This window comes from Bufo bufo, chromosome 3 (genome assembly GCF_905171765.1).
Source record: "Bufo bufo chromosome 3, aBufBuf1.1, whole genome shotgun sequence".
NCBI lineage: Eukaryota > Metazoa > Chordata > Amphibia > Anura > Bufonidae > Bufo > Bufo bufo.
The window spans coordinates 491,029,684-491,046,859 of NC_053391.1; the positions used below are offsets into that span (position 1 = coordinate 491,029,684).

Below are 17,176 nucleotides of genomic sequence, written 5' to 3' on the forward strand. Positions count from 1 at the left end.
TCTCCACTGTGTGGCCACTTAGAACACATGCCATGTTCTGTGATAGTGACTGATACTAAGCTGTGCAATAGCGCTTCATAGTATAGCAAAAATGCCAAAGCTGGTATCGTATCAAACCGGGTAAAGTATCGGTGCAACCTTACCTTGGACACAGATCTAGAGTACTACTTTCACCCACAGGGGAGGATTTCAGTATCAGATGGAGGGACACCGCCACCTGCAGATCATTCCCTTCTATCACAGCACGACACACATACCTGTATATAATGATACTTTACATAGCTTGTAATCTTGGTTTATTAGAGTATTTTCAGCTCATTATTTGACAGAGGTAATGAAAGTGGTTGGGGACATTTGCAATAAGCAGTGAAATCTTACAGAATTTGTTTTTTTTTTTTTGTGTTGGAGTGATAAAATCAATAATACAATACGAAAAAATAAAAATCATTTTATGCCCCAGTAACATTAGCGTTTTTTCAGACATCGCACATACAATAGTCACAAGTTGTATAAATAAAAACACTTCTATAACATGCACATATATAAAAAAAAGATGAGAACGCACCTTCATCTAGATTTACTTTAGTGGTAAAAATCAGTCCACTACTGCAAACAAATCCGCACCAAAAAGGTTTAGCTTTTGAAATACACAAGGAGCAGTACAGTACACAAGTGTTCAGAGTCCTTGCTAGTATTCAATGGCTGCCTCCTACTAGAGAGACCCAAAGTAGTGTCCTCAGAGATGCCTGCCCCAACCACCTCTAGGAGGGGCAGAATCATCCAGGTTAGATCCGAGGATGCAGGCTTATGTATACTTCTTCCCCATAGGGTGGAGGAATCCTTGCAGGCTCTGTGTTGGACCAAAACCTAGCATCCAGGTGACATCAAGAGTAATACCGACTTTTGTGTCCTGATGATACCGTTAATGGAAGGGTCACAGATGAAAGAGAAGATACCTCCCAATAAAGACTATGTGAGAGGAAAAGTCTATAAAGTATAATCATGGAGAGAGACTGAGACAGGATGACTCCCACAGTGATCACCTGATGAAGAAAAACACTGGCGGTTAGTGCGATGATGATACTGCTAATATAAAGCCCTTCGATTTTAGAATGGCAGCATTTATTAGATTAGGTTATGCCTGCATACAGTCATGAGTGTTCGGAGCTTTCCCATGTTCTTCACCACATCTTTTAATAAACCAAATAGGAGAGGAGTAGATCAGCCCTAGCATTAAGAATCATTTTTCCAAATGTAGGGGTAGAAGATGAGAACAGTGCAGCGAGGAAGATGAAAACGGTGCTGAAGACACATAGCATGGCGGTCTTATTAATTACAACTCCATGTGGATTTCTGCAGATTTCACCCTCCGTACTGTACACGGTGAAATCGGAGGCCGATATCGGCAAACAAAATTGCTGCGGATTTACAATCCACACCCTGAGTCCAGTTCTGTGCAGATTCTGGGGTGGACACTTCGTTTTTTTTTCGATCACATTCACTGCACAATGATGTGGTTTTGCCACACGGAAAGTCCATGAAACATAAGTGTTTTTTTTCTTTTCTTGTCCCAATTATTACACAATATTTTTTTTTTCTATAGAGAAGTCTATGGGAAAAATTGCTGAAAAAAGCCATAACTACAGCATGCTGAATTTAAAAAAAAAAAAAGCAGATGCAGTGGTAGGGGGAAATTCATTATTCCCCTAGGCTTGTTTTGGGCATAGAAAAGTTGCTAATCCACAGGATTTGACTTTTCAATGCTATTGCAACTATTCTAGTTGCAACTGGTATTTTATGCCGCCCTCATCAATTTTTTTTTAAAAGGGGATGGGGTGAGGTCAGCTCCAAGCTGCCATAGATTTCATTCTGGCAGACATGTCATTTATGACGAGGACTGCGCCTCCTGCGGCCCCATCAAGACCGGTGTGGCACAAGCCTGCCCTAACAAATCAAGGTTATTGTATTTTGCTAAATTATCTACCGCTTTGCAACTAACATCTGGACAAAGATTTTCCTGCAAACACAAAGGCCCAGATTTACTAAACCTAAGCATAAGCTTAGACCAGCTCTTTTTGAGCAAGTGTAGAAAGTTACACCAAACTGCACTAAAATTGTGCCAATCTGAGACACTTTCAAGACAGATTTTAGGTTCAGACTCAAGTAAATCTGGGACAAAGTTTAAAAGTTTTTGTTTAAAAAATGCCAGCGCCAGATGTTAGCTGAACGTCTATGGGAAATATAAATTGCAAAACACATATGCATTTTTTTTTTCTACTTTTTCTTTTTCAATTTAGAGGCGAACTTTGCATTTCTGATCATTTGTACTAAGCAGCATGTTGAAGCAATGCAGTTTTTTTTTTTCAGATGGATTTTCATCCACTTCTATAGAAGAATAAAACAAACAGTATGCAGAAAGCTGCAAGTAAAACCGTTAACAGTAAAACAAAGGAAGGAAGCCTAATGCACACAGTATCTGAGAAAAATATAATGAGGCTCCACAATGTCCATCACCCAACAATTCCCTAAAATCAGTTTTTAAAGTATCTCTGCAAAAAAACTTGTTGTTACATTATAGCGACAAATCAAAGGCTCTGAACTGTGGGTGTCCAAATGCTGAGACCCCATCCAACTGATGGAACGAGGAGAGGGAAGCCCTCACATAGCATGCTCTCTCTCCTCGCTCAAGAGAAAGTCCATGGGGCCACCTCGATTTTGTGACCTACAGTAAGGCTACATGCACACGACCGTATATGTTTTGCGGATCCATTGCAACTGCCTAAAATGGACAAGAATAAGACATGCACTATTTTTCTTGCGGTGCTACGGAACGGACACACTGATGCGGACAGCACACGGTGTGCTGTCCACATTTTTTGCGGACCCATTGAAATGAATGGGTCCGCATCCTATCCGCTAAAAAAACGGAGCGGACACGGAAACAAAATACGTTCATGTGCATGTAGCCTAAAGGCGAGTGCTGCTCTCTCCTCGTTCTAGCAATTGTGGGGGCCTCCATACTGATCAAAACTTTTGATATGTCACCATGATGTGTCAAGGTTTTTTTAAAGTACAGTGACACTTTTAATCTCAAATTGTGGTTAAACTTTATCGATATAATCTCTATAATATTATTCCAAACTCAAAGGGGTTCTCTACTTTTTTCTTACTGATTATCTATCCTTTCGATCGATCGTTGCAGGTCTGGGTGCTGAGGCCCCCACCAATCACAAAAATGATTAGGTAGAAGTGCTGAGCTGAGTACTGTGCCTCTCTATTAGGTCTGGCACTGCTCAGCTATCTAAGCAAGTGTTGTACATTGCCCACCACGCCCTTGGAGGAGGGCAAAGCAGAAGCAAACAGAGACAATGGGACATAGTGCTTAGGTAAGCGCTACTGCCCTTTGTTTTAGCGACTGGTGGGGGGGGGGGTCTCTCCTGACACTTCAAAGGTTTGTTAAAATTCTAGGTACCCATTAAGATGAGCAAAGACAAAAAACAGTGCTTACCTTTTCTCTTTGATACTCTCTAAACAAGTAAGAGAGGGCAACGAAACACGGGTGGCACAAGAACCATAATAAACAACCCTGGAAAAAAAAAACAGCAATTTGATTCAGTTCTAAATCACCATACTTACAGAATAAAACTCCAAGTCTAGAGCTACAGCAAGGCCACCTCAACCATCTTCCTACTGAGTTTGCATTGTGGTAATCCCAGTTTCGACACTAATGTTACACAGCCATAAACCTGGGATTTTTCAGGCTTGGGCTACTTTCACACTCGTGGTTTGTGCAGATCCGTCATAGACTGATCTGTTCAGATAATACAACCGTCTGTATCCGTTCAGAACAGATCCGCTTGTATTATCTTTAACATAGCCAAGACGGATCCGTCTTGAACACCACTGAAAGTCAATGGAGGACGGATCCGTTTTCTATTGTGCCAGTGAAAACGGATCCATCCCCATTGACTTACATTGTGTGTGTCAGAATGGATCAGTTTGGGTCAGTTTCCTCAGACGGACACCAAAACGCTGCTTGTGAGAGCCCTGAACGGATCTCACAAACGGAAAGCCAAAAACGCGAGTGTGAAAGTAGACTAAGACACCAAGCAATGTCGCCTGTAAGTATCCAGAAACAACTGTATTGTATGCGAAGGTAACAAACCGATCATGAAGCACAAGGTTCATTGCGAGACACGTACTTTGGCAAACGTGATGTAGAACTGTCGTTTCATTGTGCTCCTCTCAACTGTGATAATCTGGTACAGACCACATGCCAATGATGCAGCCAAGCAAACCTTCATGACAATGAGGAGTATGCCAGCCAAGCTCTGATGAGCATGATAACTGTGGTGATTGGTGTCTTCAAACTGTTCCCAAACAAGCAAAATGACCTGCAATAAACACACACATATAACATATGTATAACTTCACCTGTAGCATACGTGAACTGGAGGCTCTCATTAGGACGACCCCCTTTCCATAAGCCTCACTTGGCATACTTCTGAATGATCACAGAGGGGACCCATTATGTACCATTACAATGGGCATCATGTAGTACTACATCTCCTCTGCAGTGGTGCATATGGCTGGCCGCAACTTCAAGCAGCCATCAAATTGGATTGCCAGGCTAGCAACATTGAAGAAAGAATTTGTCTTCACAAGACAAGCCCTTTATAAAACTCTGGGGTCATTAGTCAAGTGACACAGCATTAGGATGTGTCACAAGAAGAATGCATAAATCATTCCATCACAAATAATACCGCCTAAGGCAGGTTACACTGCTCAAATACTGCAGAGGTCAGGATCGTATTAAAACAGAATTCTGTAATAGAGTAGTTGACAACCCCATTAAATATGATTTCCGGACATGACCAAATAATCATCCATCACTTTGTAGGGGTTGACTGTCTAAAGCAGGCATGCTCAACCTGCGACCCTCCAGCTGTTGCAAAACTACAACTCCCAGCATGCCCGAACAGCCTACAGGTATCAGCTTACAGCAGGGCATCGTGGGAGTTGTAGTTTTACAACAGCTGGAGGGCCGCAGGTTGAGCATGCCTGGTCTAAAGTAATATGGCAAACACACAGACCTGAGCAATGACAGCAATCACAGCGATTCCTGTAGAAGTGGGTGTAGAATCCCACTGAAGAGGTCTCCCCTGAGATTTCTTCATTCTGCTGAGAGTCCAACCTATACACAGGCTGAGGAGCAAGTATAACATCTGTACCTCGGAGGCTATGTCACATACTAGAACAGAGAAATAGAAAGACGTGAAAGAGGTGCTATGTTGTATTCGGCATCTTAATACAAATTAGGGGCTCAAAGGAAATATGTAAAATTATATATATATATATATATATATATATATATATATATATATATATATATATATACACACACACACTGTACAATGCATTTGGAAAGTCTTCAGGCCTTTACACTTTTTCTTATTTTATTAAGTTTTTCCTTTTCAATAAATTGGCAAAGATTTTGAACATTCTGTTTCCACTTTCTCATTACGGGGTATTGAGTGCAGAATGATGGGCAAAAAACAGATTTTTAAATTTTTTTGATTTTAGCACAAGGCAGCAACACAACAAAATGTGAAAAACAAAACAAAAAAAAAACCCGAAAGGGTCTGAAGACTATCCGAAAGTACTGTAGTCATCTTATAGACACATTGGTCAACAGAAACCAGGAAGTGGCCAACCCCTTCCAAGAATATACAGTACTGTAATATACAGTACAGCATTTTTCAGAAATGTGTATTTACACACTATAAATATTGTAAGGCCTATTTCACATGGTGGATTGTGTGCATGAATTTCACACTGAAAACCATGAATGTTGCCAATGGGAGTCCATGCTGGCGTTCATATTGCTGCAGATTTTTTCTGAGCAGTTTTCTAGACTGAGCCAAGTAAGGATAAATTGAATGGGGCTAAAGTAACAGGTGGAAAACGCAAACAGTGGCAAAAACTTGAGGGTGGTCTCAAGATTCTGCTGCAGATTCGGTGGTGGATTTTGCCGCCATGTGACCTTGTCCTCTCTGACCACAACCATCCTTAGGTGCCTCTAGAGCAGAAGCTCATAGCCAGGAAACAGGTGAACTGGGGACCAGCTGGAGATATACGGTGTGTCCCAAGATGATTGATATCCAGAAGAGCCAGAGCAATGAGCGAGAACCTCTGAAAATGTACCAGTTGGTATAGAGTTTAGGTAGCACTTCCTGAGGCAGACCATGCAACTAATGGGGCCAATGGGGGCCTAATGTACTGGGTGGTAAAAACCTGTCATGACACCAGACCCAGAAATCAAGTTTAGTACAGTGACCACTTCTTGGCTCACATATATAAAATAACATTTTACCAGTATTCTAATACTCACATTCTGCCAAACTGCCAATGAAAGGGGCTCCTTTGCCATCTTTGGCATACCTGAGAAAGAGGAACGGTTGTAAATACAACATAATAAATTAGGGGTGCACCGAAATGAAAATTCTGGTCCGAAACCGAAAATTCAGGATGCCCTTGACCGAAACTGCCTTTTTGCCCAAATACTTTTAAAATACTTTTTTTTTAATGATTTTATTAATAATTATTTTTCATGAATGAAATTCATCTGTGGGTGGCGCTGTTATGGAGAGGGGGATCTGTGGGTGGCGCTGTTATGGAGAGGGGGATCTGTGGGTGGCGCTGTTATGGAGAGGGGGATCTGTGGGTGGCGCTGTTATGGAGAGGGGGATCTGTGGGTGGCGCTGTTATGGAGAGGGGGATCTGTGGGTGGCGCTGTTATGGAGAGGGGGATCTGTGGGTGGCGCTGTTATGGAGAGGGGGATCTGTGGGTGGCGCTGTTATGGAGAGGGGGATCTGTGGGTGGCGCTGTTATGGAGAGGGGGATCTGTGGGTGGCGCTGTTATGGAGAGGGGGATCTGTGGGTGGCGCTGTTATGGAGAGGGGGATCTGTGGGTGGCGCTGTTATGGAGAGGGGGATCTGTGGGTGGCGCTGTTATGGAGAGGGGGATCTGTGGGTGGCGCTGTTATGGAGAGGGGGATCTGTGGGTGGCGCTGTTATGGAGAGGGGGATCTGTGGGTGGCGCTGTTATGGAGAGGGGGATCTGTGGGTGGCGCTGTTATGGAGAGGGGGATCTGTGGGTGGCGCTGTTATGGAGAGGGGATATGTGCACTGTTATGGGCATAACAGTGCACAGATCCCTTTCCCCATAACAGTGCACAGATCCCTTTCCCCATAACAGTGCACAGATCCCCCCTCCCCATAGCAGTGCCATAGACCGATCCCCCTACCCATAACAGCCCCAGCCCTGCTGCTCACAGCATCACTCACTGCATCTTTATTTTACCTTACAATCGTGACGCTCCGGTAACAACTCTGCAGGCAGAGCGGAGGGCGGCGTAACGTCACTTACTCACGTGACGCACCTGCTCCGCCCACTTTATGAATGAAGGAGGCGGAGCAGGCGCGTCACGTGAGTAAGTGACGTTACGCCGGCCTCCGCTCTGCCTGCAGAGTTGTTAGTTACTGGAGCGTCACGATTGTAAGATAAAATAAAGATGCAGTGACAAAGTAAACCGCCCGCCCGGCGCCCGCCCTCAGATGGTGGGTGACAAATCCCACACCCTATATTTTCGGCCGATATGTAACAATATCGGCCGAAGTGGATTAGGTGCATTTTCGGCCAATATTTTCGGCTGCCGGAATTTCGGTGCACCCCTATAATAAATACCACAGCAAACTAAGTAAAAAAAAAAACGACATAGAATATTTACCATGAGAAATGTAGGTAGTTTGCCAAGGCAGATACTACCTGCAGCAATAGTGCATTTGATAGCACCTTGAGGACAGTGTGCATGGGCCCACCTTTCTTAATGGTCTGCCACAAGGCCTGGATGTATATACAAGCAGCCACAAAATACACAAGCACAAGCAGGAAAAAGAACTCATGGAGACCTGCAGAAAAGAAAAAAACACATATTTTGGGATGATAATGGTAACGACAATAGTCACAAGTAATGATCACCATGTATATTTTACCAATCCAGACCAGGAGCCTATAGAAAAATCTGAATATAAGGCCATGAATGAACCACCTTCTCCTTACAGAAAGATGTGCTGAGCCAAGAAATGACACAGTCATGTGATAGTCTTGTGAGCGCAGGAATGCGATGTTACAAGAGTTTTTTTCATAAGGTGACTGGGACCGGGTATGGGGAATACGTGATAAATGGGCAAATACGGATATACTCTCTAATATGTATACCCAAAAACCATATTAAAGTGGTTGGATCATGAGAAGCTTTTTTCAGAAGACGGCGCAGACAGACTCCTTCCTTCTAGCAGCTATGTTATACTACTTCCATGTAATACAAAAAGGACTTGAATGGCTCTCCACTCTTGGTCATAGATGGGGGTCCTGTGAGAGAGACTCCTTCTACGACGGCCCCAACAGAAAGTTTTCTTTCTACTGGAGGAGAACCAATTTGCATACCTTTTCCCAGTGAGCACTGCCTGCAAGACTCCCTACTCCTAGTGGTGGTCTCCAAAATGAGAAACAGTAAGTCTTCGCACTTAACCAGCCAGCACCCTGCTCTTTACTGACAGGGACAAGAACCAAAAAAGCAGTTTATAGACATGGATCTCTAGTCATGTTTCAAGGCTCTTTAAAGGGAATCTGTCATCAACTTTAGGCTGCCCTCACAAAGGGCAGCATAGAGTAGTGACAGGCATGCCGATTTCAGCAGTCTGTATGGCTAGAAGACAGGGTGAGCAGAAGCTCATGGACAAGCTGGACTCTTTTCTGTGACTTCTCCAGAATGGACTGTAAGGGTTAAACCATAAGTTCTCCACAACCACCTAACAGTGTTACATAAATGTCAGACCGCTGAAATCAGCGTGTCTGTCACAACTTTACACTGCTGTCACTGTGGGCGGCATAAAGTTGATGACAGGTTCCCCTTAACTCAAAGGGTAGCTACCAATGAGTGGCTTTAGAAAGACCGTTTCCTTCATTCTCGAGGAGAGATAATTACCATACCTTTTTCAGGGAGCCATGCCTGTAAGACTTCCATGTCAAGTGGTGGTCTCCACAAGGTGAAACAGCACCCCTCATCCCTTTTAAAGGTAGTGTGACACCTCCAAAATCAATTTTAAAGTAAGCACACCACCATGTAGGAGTGAGACCTTGACAATAACTATACCTTTTTGATAATCTGGTCCTCTAATCCGGAGAAATGTTTCCTTTTATTTTTATGCAAATAAGGTTTTTGGTGAACTGGAGGGGGAAGGAGCTCCACTTGGTACCTGTCGTCCCCTGAATCACCACAACCGGCTCTAAAATCTCAGGGCGTGTTAATCATACAAGAGCGGGCAAGATCTGGATGGCCTTAATGGCGGAGCTAGGGCTGAAACGATTACTCGATTTAATCAAGTAATTCGACACAAAATAAATAAATAAATCATTGATGCAACTTTTTTGCATCAAGGATTCGTTTGTGTCTTGTGACCATGGAGCGGGAGTGAAGCACTTGCTATTACTTACCGCTCCGTGGTCACCCGCCGGCCCGCTGCACTTTCTTCCTGACACATCATCAGGTCATAGTGCACGTAAGCGCACACTATGTCCCGACGGTGTGTGAGGTCATGACGTCAGTACAGCGCGCAGAGAAGAAGATGGAGGAGCTGTGGAGCGGCGCCCCTACAGGAAAAGTAAGTCCTGTCGCTGGGGACATGGCTAGGAGGGGGAGATGGTGGCACTGGGGGGCAGTTGGTGGCGCAAGCTGGTGGCACCTGGGGGCAAGCTGGTGGCACCTGGGGGGCAAGCTGATGGCACCTGGGGGGCAAGCTGAAGGCACCTGGGGGGCAAGCTGAAGGCACCTGGGGTGAGGAAGAACTGAAGGCACTGGGGGGCAAGCTGATGGCACTGAGAGATAGTGAAGCTGATGGCACTGGGGTGGCAGCTGGTAGGACTGAGGGGGCAGCTGATCGCACAGGGGGGAACGAAGGGTGTTGGGGACGGATGAGTTTTTATAAAGGAAAACAGTCTTAATTCATGTTTTCTTATTAGATTACTTGATTACTCGTAAAAAATAATCGATAGAATACTCGATTTCTAAAATAATCGTTTACTGCAGCCCTAGGCGGAGCAATGCTGCAATGAAAACTTCATTCATATAAATATAAAAAGAAGCATTTCTCAGGATTAGGCCTCATGCACACGACCGTTGTTTTATTCCGTGTCCATTGTTCCGTTTTTCATGATTTTCTGCAGGCCCATTGACTTTCAATGGGTCCGTTGAAAACTCGGCTAATGCACCGTTTGTCATCCGCGTCCGTGATCCGTGGTTCCAGTCCGTCAAAAAAATATAACCTGTCCTATTATTTTCGCGGAAAACGGTTCGCGGACCCATTCAAGTCAATGGGACTACTAAAAAACACGGAGGAAGATTGTCATCCGCGTCCGTTTCTTTCCTATCATTTGCATGGCAAACCTGTCTTAGATTTTTTTTTACTTTCCTTCATGTCTTGTGATCCTCCAAAAATAAAGGAAGACACACGGAAACAAAAACGTTGTTATCCAAGACTATAAAATGCTCCCCCATATGCCTGGCCCCTCACAATGAATATACTTACCTGGCTCCCTGTACCGCTCCTTGTCCCACACTGCCGCTGCTGCTTCTCCCCATGCGCAGATGAAAACATCCAGTGTCGGGGGGAGCAGCCAATGGCAGGCGGGGACAAACCTCCCTAGCATCGCGGGTGACGCTAGGGAGGCTTGTCCCCTCACCGCCTGCCATTGGCTGCTCCCCCCCCGACACCAGATGTTTTCATCCGCGCACGGGGAGAAGCAGCAGCGGCAGTGTGGGACAAGGAGCGGTACAGGGAGCCAGGTAAGTATATTCATTGTGAGGGGCCAGGCATATGGGGGAGCATTTTATAGTCTTGGATAACAACGTGGAATGTGTTTGTTATTGGACAATTCATTATATTGGACCAGAGTCACTGTTTTTTTTTGCCTGATAAAGTACATTAGGTATAAATTCTCTGGTACAAGCTACTGTATTTTCTGTGTATCGCCCAACTAAAGTCAGAAATCCTAAACTGGTCCCAGTCACATAGAAATGACAGGTTATAAGAAAACCAATGCATGTCGACCCTTACCGGACTCATCTGCCCCAAAATGATCAAAAGGATTCCCTGCTGCATCAGGATTCAGCAAAGTGACTTGAAACGTGATCTCGTCTGTCCTGGGGTCCTCATAGCTCATGAGACAGGTGTATTTGTCCACATATATGGCATACCATGCCACAGGAGAGATGATCTGTGGCAGAGTGTAGTTATATTCAGTTTGGTTCAAAGGAACTGGAAATAAGAAGTGTAACATATAAGCAGACATTCTCATTTAGTGGCTATAGTAAAGTCCTTTAATTTGGCAGCCCTGGGATGTAGGGGATTTGCAAATGTTCTACATTAGCAGATGGGTAGATTAAAAGAGTATGACATTTACTGGTACGGGAGAGCACATTTAGGAATGAAGTGTTAAAGGGGTTTTTGATATTGATAACTCAGGACTGGTAGCCCGGCCGATCAGCCGTTTGTATCCTTCCTAGGTCAGCGACGTTACCTTCATTGGTCAAATGTACTGTTGAGCGAACTTGTGTTTTAAGTTCGGCGTCTAAAGTTCGGGTTATCGAAGAATCCCGTTATGGATTCTTCGATAACCCAAAGCCGAACTGTAGACGCAGAACTTAAAACACAAGTTCACTCAACACTAGTCAAATGGCCCAGAAACAGCTCAGACCTATTTCAGTCTCCAGTGCTGCGAGGAAGCTGCGGCGCTCACCAGAGCACTGTGGTCTCTTCAAACAGCTCTGATATTAATGATAGTTGTCAATATTAAAGACCTGAAAACCCCTCTAACATTAAAGGAGTTATCAAAGACCCCATAAAATTTCGATAAAGACAGAGAGTGTTCTAACACAAGAAGCCCTCTTGTCCGATCCCTGTGTCGACGTTCTGGTGCTCCCCACCAGTTTCCAATGCTGCAGCAATGATGTCCCCGACTACATCATGTGATCTCTGCAGCCAATCAATGGTCTCATCAGTCAGGCAGAGTAGTCAGGGATGTTATCACTGCGGGTCCAGAAGGAAAGGCCGCAATGGAAGACCCGAGCGGCGGGGACTGCGGAGGATCGGACAGGAGAGTGGTTCGGGATACTTCCTGCCTTTGCCTACTGTTCATTTTTTGGAGCCTCAGAAAACCCATTTGAATATGAAGAAAGATGTATAGTTTCACATGATATTCCAGTTCCATGCTGGAAACAAGTGCCAAGGCTTGGGGCTCATGCATATAAATGATTTTTATGATCAATGGGTTTATGCATATGGGCATGATTCCCCCACCCCCGCACAACAGTTTTGCGTGAAATTAAAAATTGCATCATGCGTTTTTCATGCAGGACCTATTCAAGTCAATGGGTCTGGAAAAACTCAACCACACTGAAGGACGGTCTATTTTTCACTGATGGTTGCTAGATACAGAACAGATTCACAGAAAACACCGAAGCAGACAATGTTTTAAATTGTCCACCCTCAATAGATGGCCCATCCTTCAGATATGAATCCATGTAACAGATCTCAACCCAGCCATCAACACCTAGAGGTTAAAAAATTAGACGCATATCCCTCACTTCGTAAGGAACTCTTTAAAGGGGTTGTCCACTCCTATATTGGGGAACAATTCGCAGGATAGGTCATTAATATATGATTGGCGGGGGTCCGACATCCCAAACCCGCACTGTCAGTAGTCCGGAGCTGGTTACTATAGCACTGCTGTCTGCTACCATTGTCCTGCTCACTAACAGCCCCGCCGATCAGATACTGACGACCTATCCTGAGGATAGTAGTACCCCAACAGAAGACGGCACTCTGAGATGAAATATTCTGTATGTATTATAGGTATCTGGTATAGAAATGCCTTATTATTCCAGAACAATCCCATCCAGGTTTTACGATGTTATCCTGGGCTACATATTGGTTAACTAGCAGTCTACAGAGCGCTGTGTAGCACTGCTACTTACTGCTACACGGGCACTGTATGCTTGCAAAATTTGTATATTGTGTTTTTTCAGTAACAGTATGGTGATATTCAGTCACTATGTGGTGGTAGTATGTGGTTATGGTCTGGCGGTATTATTTGGCCATTACATAGTGTATGTTGGACGTTGGACTTGGTATAATGGGTTTTGGTCAGTAACAGTATGATGGTAACATGCATGGTGACAATGGTAACTTCTGGTGGAACCTGGTAACTTTATGTCTGTTATTTGTAGGCTACAAAGTGCTGATTTTCATCATAAAGCGCTGTATATGCGGATACATTGTGCTGCTGAGGCCCTAGATCTAAACCTTATGTCCTATGTGGGGCAGAGGAAAGTTATCACAAAAGGATCAGGCTACTTTCACACTTGCGGCACAGTGATCCGGGCAGGCAGTTCTGTCACCGGAACTGCCTGCCGGATCCGGCAATCTGCATGCAAATGGACTTCATTTGTAGACTGATCCGGCATTGCGGTATTTTTAATGCAGGATCCGGCACTAATACATTTCAATGTAAATTAATGCCAGCAACTGATCCGGAATTTTGGACGGAGATAATACCGCAGCTGTATTTCCTCCGTCCAAAACGTCGTTCAGTGGCTGAACTGAAGACATCCTGAACGGATTTATCTCCATTCAGAATGCATTAGGATAAAACTGATCAGTTCTTTTCCGGTATTGAGCCCCAATGACGGAACTCGGTGCCGGAAAAGAAAAACGCTGGTGTGAAATTACCCTTAGGCAACCTGAAATCCAACATGCCCAACCTTACTTTGCCCCAACACCTGCAGTCAGGAAAAAGTCACCTATACAGGACATTTTACGCTATAAAATAGTCTGAGGCAGACTTTTCCCTGCCATTTATGAGCACAATGCGTGCTGTCAGCGGCACAGGCAGCGCAGCGATACTGCGGGGGCATGAAATATCCAATAACAAAGCTCTGTACAGCAAGGAGCTGTGTTATTTGTGAGGATGCTGTCTATTGGTCAGTTTGGGTGGGCTGCTGGACCATACAGCGCACCTCTCTGAAGCTGTGGAGGGAGACTCGTCCAGCGGTGCCGCGATCTACAATGCTGCTAGCGGAGTGGTGGCCTGGCGAGGTAAGCAGCCTCCTGGTGGGCATTAGTGAATGCTGGCCTGTCTGGGGTGAATGCAGAGCAGGCAATTATAGACGAGTGATAAAGTACAGGGAGGTTTCATACAGTATACTGGACTGGATCACTTGGCTATAATCACTCCAGACCCCCCAGGGGCTTATTCACCATATACTGGAGGGAAGGCAATGCTGTTATTTACATGGGACTGTATGTTGCAGCAGCTGAAGGGAGGACACTGATGTTATTTACATGGGACTGTATGTTGGAGCAGCTGAATGAAGGGGAGAGATGTTAGACCAGTAATGGTTTGCCTGCATAAATACCAACCTCTCAGGCCATGTTCCCACCACTGCTATTTATTTCTGCTGTTCTGCGCTGTCAGATGAGCAGAATCAGGCACATAACTGAAGGAACAGAACCTAACAGACTCCATTGACCCGAACGGGATCTGTTCAGTTTCCATTCGGGATCTTCTATTTTACCAGACAAAAAAGTCCTGCATGTCTTTTTAACAGAATATGCGACATACAGCCCCGAACAGAGCCTCCAGTGCAGATGTGAACTATACTTACCATTTTTGATGAGTATTTTTAGCCAAGGAGGAGCACGAAAGCTGCAGTAATAAAAATACATAATGTTAAAGGGGTTTTGCCATCACAGACAATGGGGACATATTGCTAGGATATGCCCCCATTGTCTGATTAGTGCGGGTCCCACCTTTGGGACCCGCACCTCACCGACGTAAGAAGTGCGCCCTCCACTTCTTTCCCCGCTCTGGTCAGGTGCGGGTCCCAAAGGTGGGACCCGCACTAATCAGACAATGGGGGCATATCCTAGCAATATGTCCCCATTGTCTGTGATGGCAAAACCCCTTTAACATTATGTATTTTTATTACTGCAGCTTTCGTGCTCCTCCTTGGCTAAAAATACTCATCAAAAATGGTAAGAGGAGTAACTTTAATAACCTGGAAAAAATGTAGTGCGACCTCTGGTTAGGACATCTATATGCCTGTTAGATGGTCGGTTGATTTATTTCAATCAGCGGCTCTAATTACTGTATTACACAGGGGAAATCTACAACACTGCTCGCTGGTAGGTGACAACAGCACCCTCTCCTTCTCAGGCTTTTGCTGGGTGCTCCTCTATTTTCCCCTTTCCATCACTGGGATAAATTATACACGAATATTCCAAAATGCTCTGTGGCCCTAAACGTCGCTGTCATATGTACTATCTCCACTATGTCGTGCTTATTTGATGTCGTACATATTTTGGACTGCGGTCTCGGTTTTGACACACTTGCAGTTTTAGGGTGCTTTCACACTAGCATATCCCTTGTGGGAATCACGCTCCGTGTGAGAGAGGGATCATGTGTTCTGGACTTAGGAAGCGCACATCATTATGATAATGATTGATAACACTGTGCCTCTGCCTGACCTTTCTGTAACAGAATCACACTGACAGCTTTATGTCAGGAAGGTCCCACAGAGGCACAGTCTTATCAACCATGATAATGCCATGAGCTTCTGTAGTCCAGACAGCACGATCCCTCTCTCATATGGAGTGTGATTCCCGCAAGGGACACACTCATGTGGCATTAAGGGCACATGAGTGTGTCCCGCAAGGGACACACTCATGTGCCCTTAATGCCACATGTGACCCACCACTAAGGGGCCCAGTGAGCTCCTTCACCCAGGGGCCCACATAACCCTTGATGATGTCCATATACCCTACGGAATGAGACAGACCCTATAAGTGTCATATACACAGGCATATTACCACTACGTTTGGGAGTGGTTTTTCGATGGCCTTAAATGGGATTGGACGCCATCATGGGAGAGCGGGAACACTGCTGCCCCATCCTCCTTGTATCTGCGACTCGTGCCAGTCCATCACTCACAAGTGGCACTGTTAAGGGTATGTTCACACTCAGGAACTCTCTGAACCTGAATTTTTCAAGGAATCCAAGGCTGGCACTGTCATTATTCCAACAACGTGGGCTAATTCCTCCTCCAATCCTGATCATGTGACCTTCGCCTTACAAAGCACCTAGAGGTCTATAAAAGCCCCCGATATCTATACGTACTCGTTATCTGTGCTAGCGCCAGTCTCTCAGGACAGCTGTACTCCTCCAGGCTCCTGTGCATCTTCACCCATTCTTCATCCTGATACAGACACAGCGCAGCATCCTTCCCGACCGCTGCCGCCACATTGCTGATCCGGACCCGCAGCACGGCCTGTTCCCCTAGTCACAGGAGACACGGAAGACGTTCATAGCACATATATAATAGGACACCAGTATCCTTCTTCTAGTGTCCCCTTCATACAAGGCTGGTGTTAACCCTTCCCAAACTGTAAACTGCATTATCCCCCGATACTTTCAGTACATGCCTCCATATAGGTATACACTGACACGGCTTTATATTCTGGAATTGCACTGCCAGCAGTTGTCTATTAGAGATCTAATGCCCTCAGGAATAACATGGCAGTGATCAGGGGTGGTAGGGCGGTTGTACTGAGGGTGGGATCATCAGATTGATCTGCACTATATAACCCCTTCCCTTCCGCTAATTAGTAAGTGAGCTGCCCATCGACACCAGGTTTATAGGTAAACATATGTTCACACCATGCGATAGGGCTCAGTACGTTACATCACTACTTGCAGCGCCTTTGCTCTCTGTCCCCCCAGCACTAGGCCCAGGAGCTGCACAGCATCAGCTGCCACCGTGTACCCACCATGAAATAGGAAGGTGAAGATGTGCTGCCCGCGGCTGTGCCACGCCAGGGCGCTGTCAAAGCTGCCATGCACAGTTTTGGCCCATGCAGTGAGTGGAAGAAGCGACAACAAAGCCAGCAGCCGCCCGAGCATCTCCTCCTATACCCTGCCCGGCGACATGTGCAGCGCCAGCCGCCACATCTGCAGAGGCAACGGGGCGGGCCGTGACGTCACGCCGCGCGTCCAAT

The 17,176-nt window shown here is 45.3% G+C and overlaps 1 protein-coding gene across 1 annotated transcript; it reads right to left on the reverse strand.

Annotated features, from left to right (window-relative positions):
* Window positions 1–289: 289 nt before the first annotated feature.
* GPR180 (G protein-coupled receptor 180) lies at window positions 290–17,143 on the reverse strand. The gene is made up of 9 exons (XM_040425313.1): window positions 16,949–17,143; window positions 16,299–16,457; window positions 11,180–11,380; window positions 7,792–7,972; window positions 6,392–6,441; window positions 5,094–5,251; window positions 4,203–4,394; window positions 3,509–3,586; window positions 290–1,043 (listed from the first exon to the last, which is right to left on the reverse strand). Exons 1-9 carry the CDS (start codon window positions 17,079–17,081, stop codon window positions 885–887), a joined length of 1,311 nt encoding a protein of 436 aa, XP_040281247.1. The 5' UTR covers window positions 17,082–17,143; the 3' UTR covers window positions 290–884.
* Window positions 17,144–17,176: the final 33 nt, after the last annotated feature.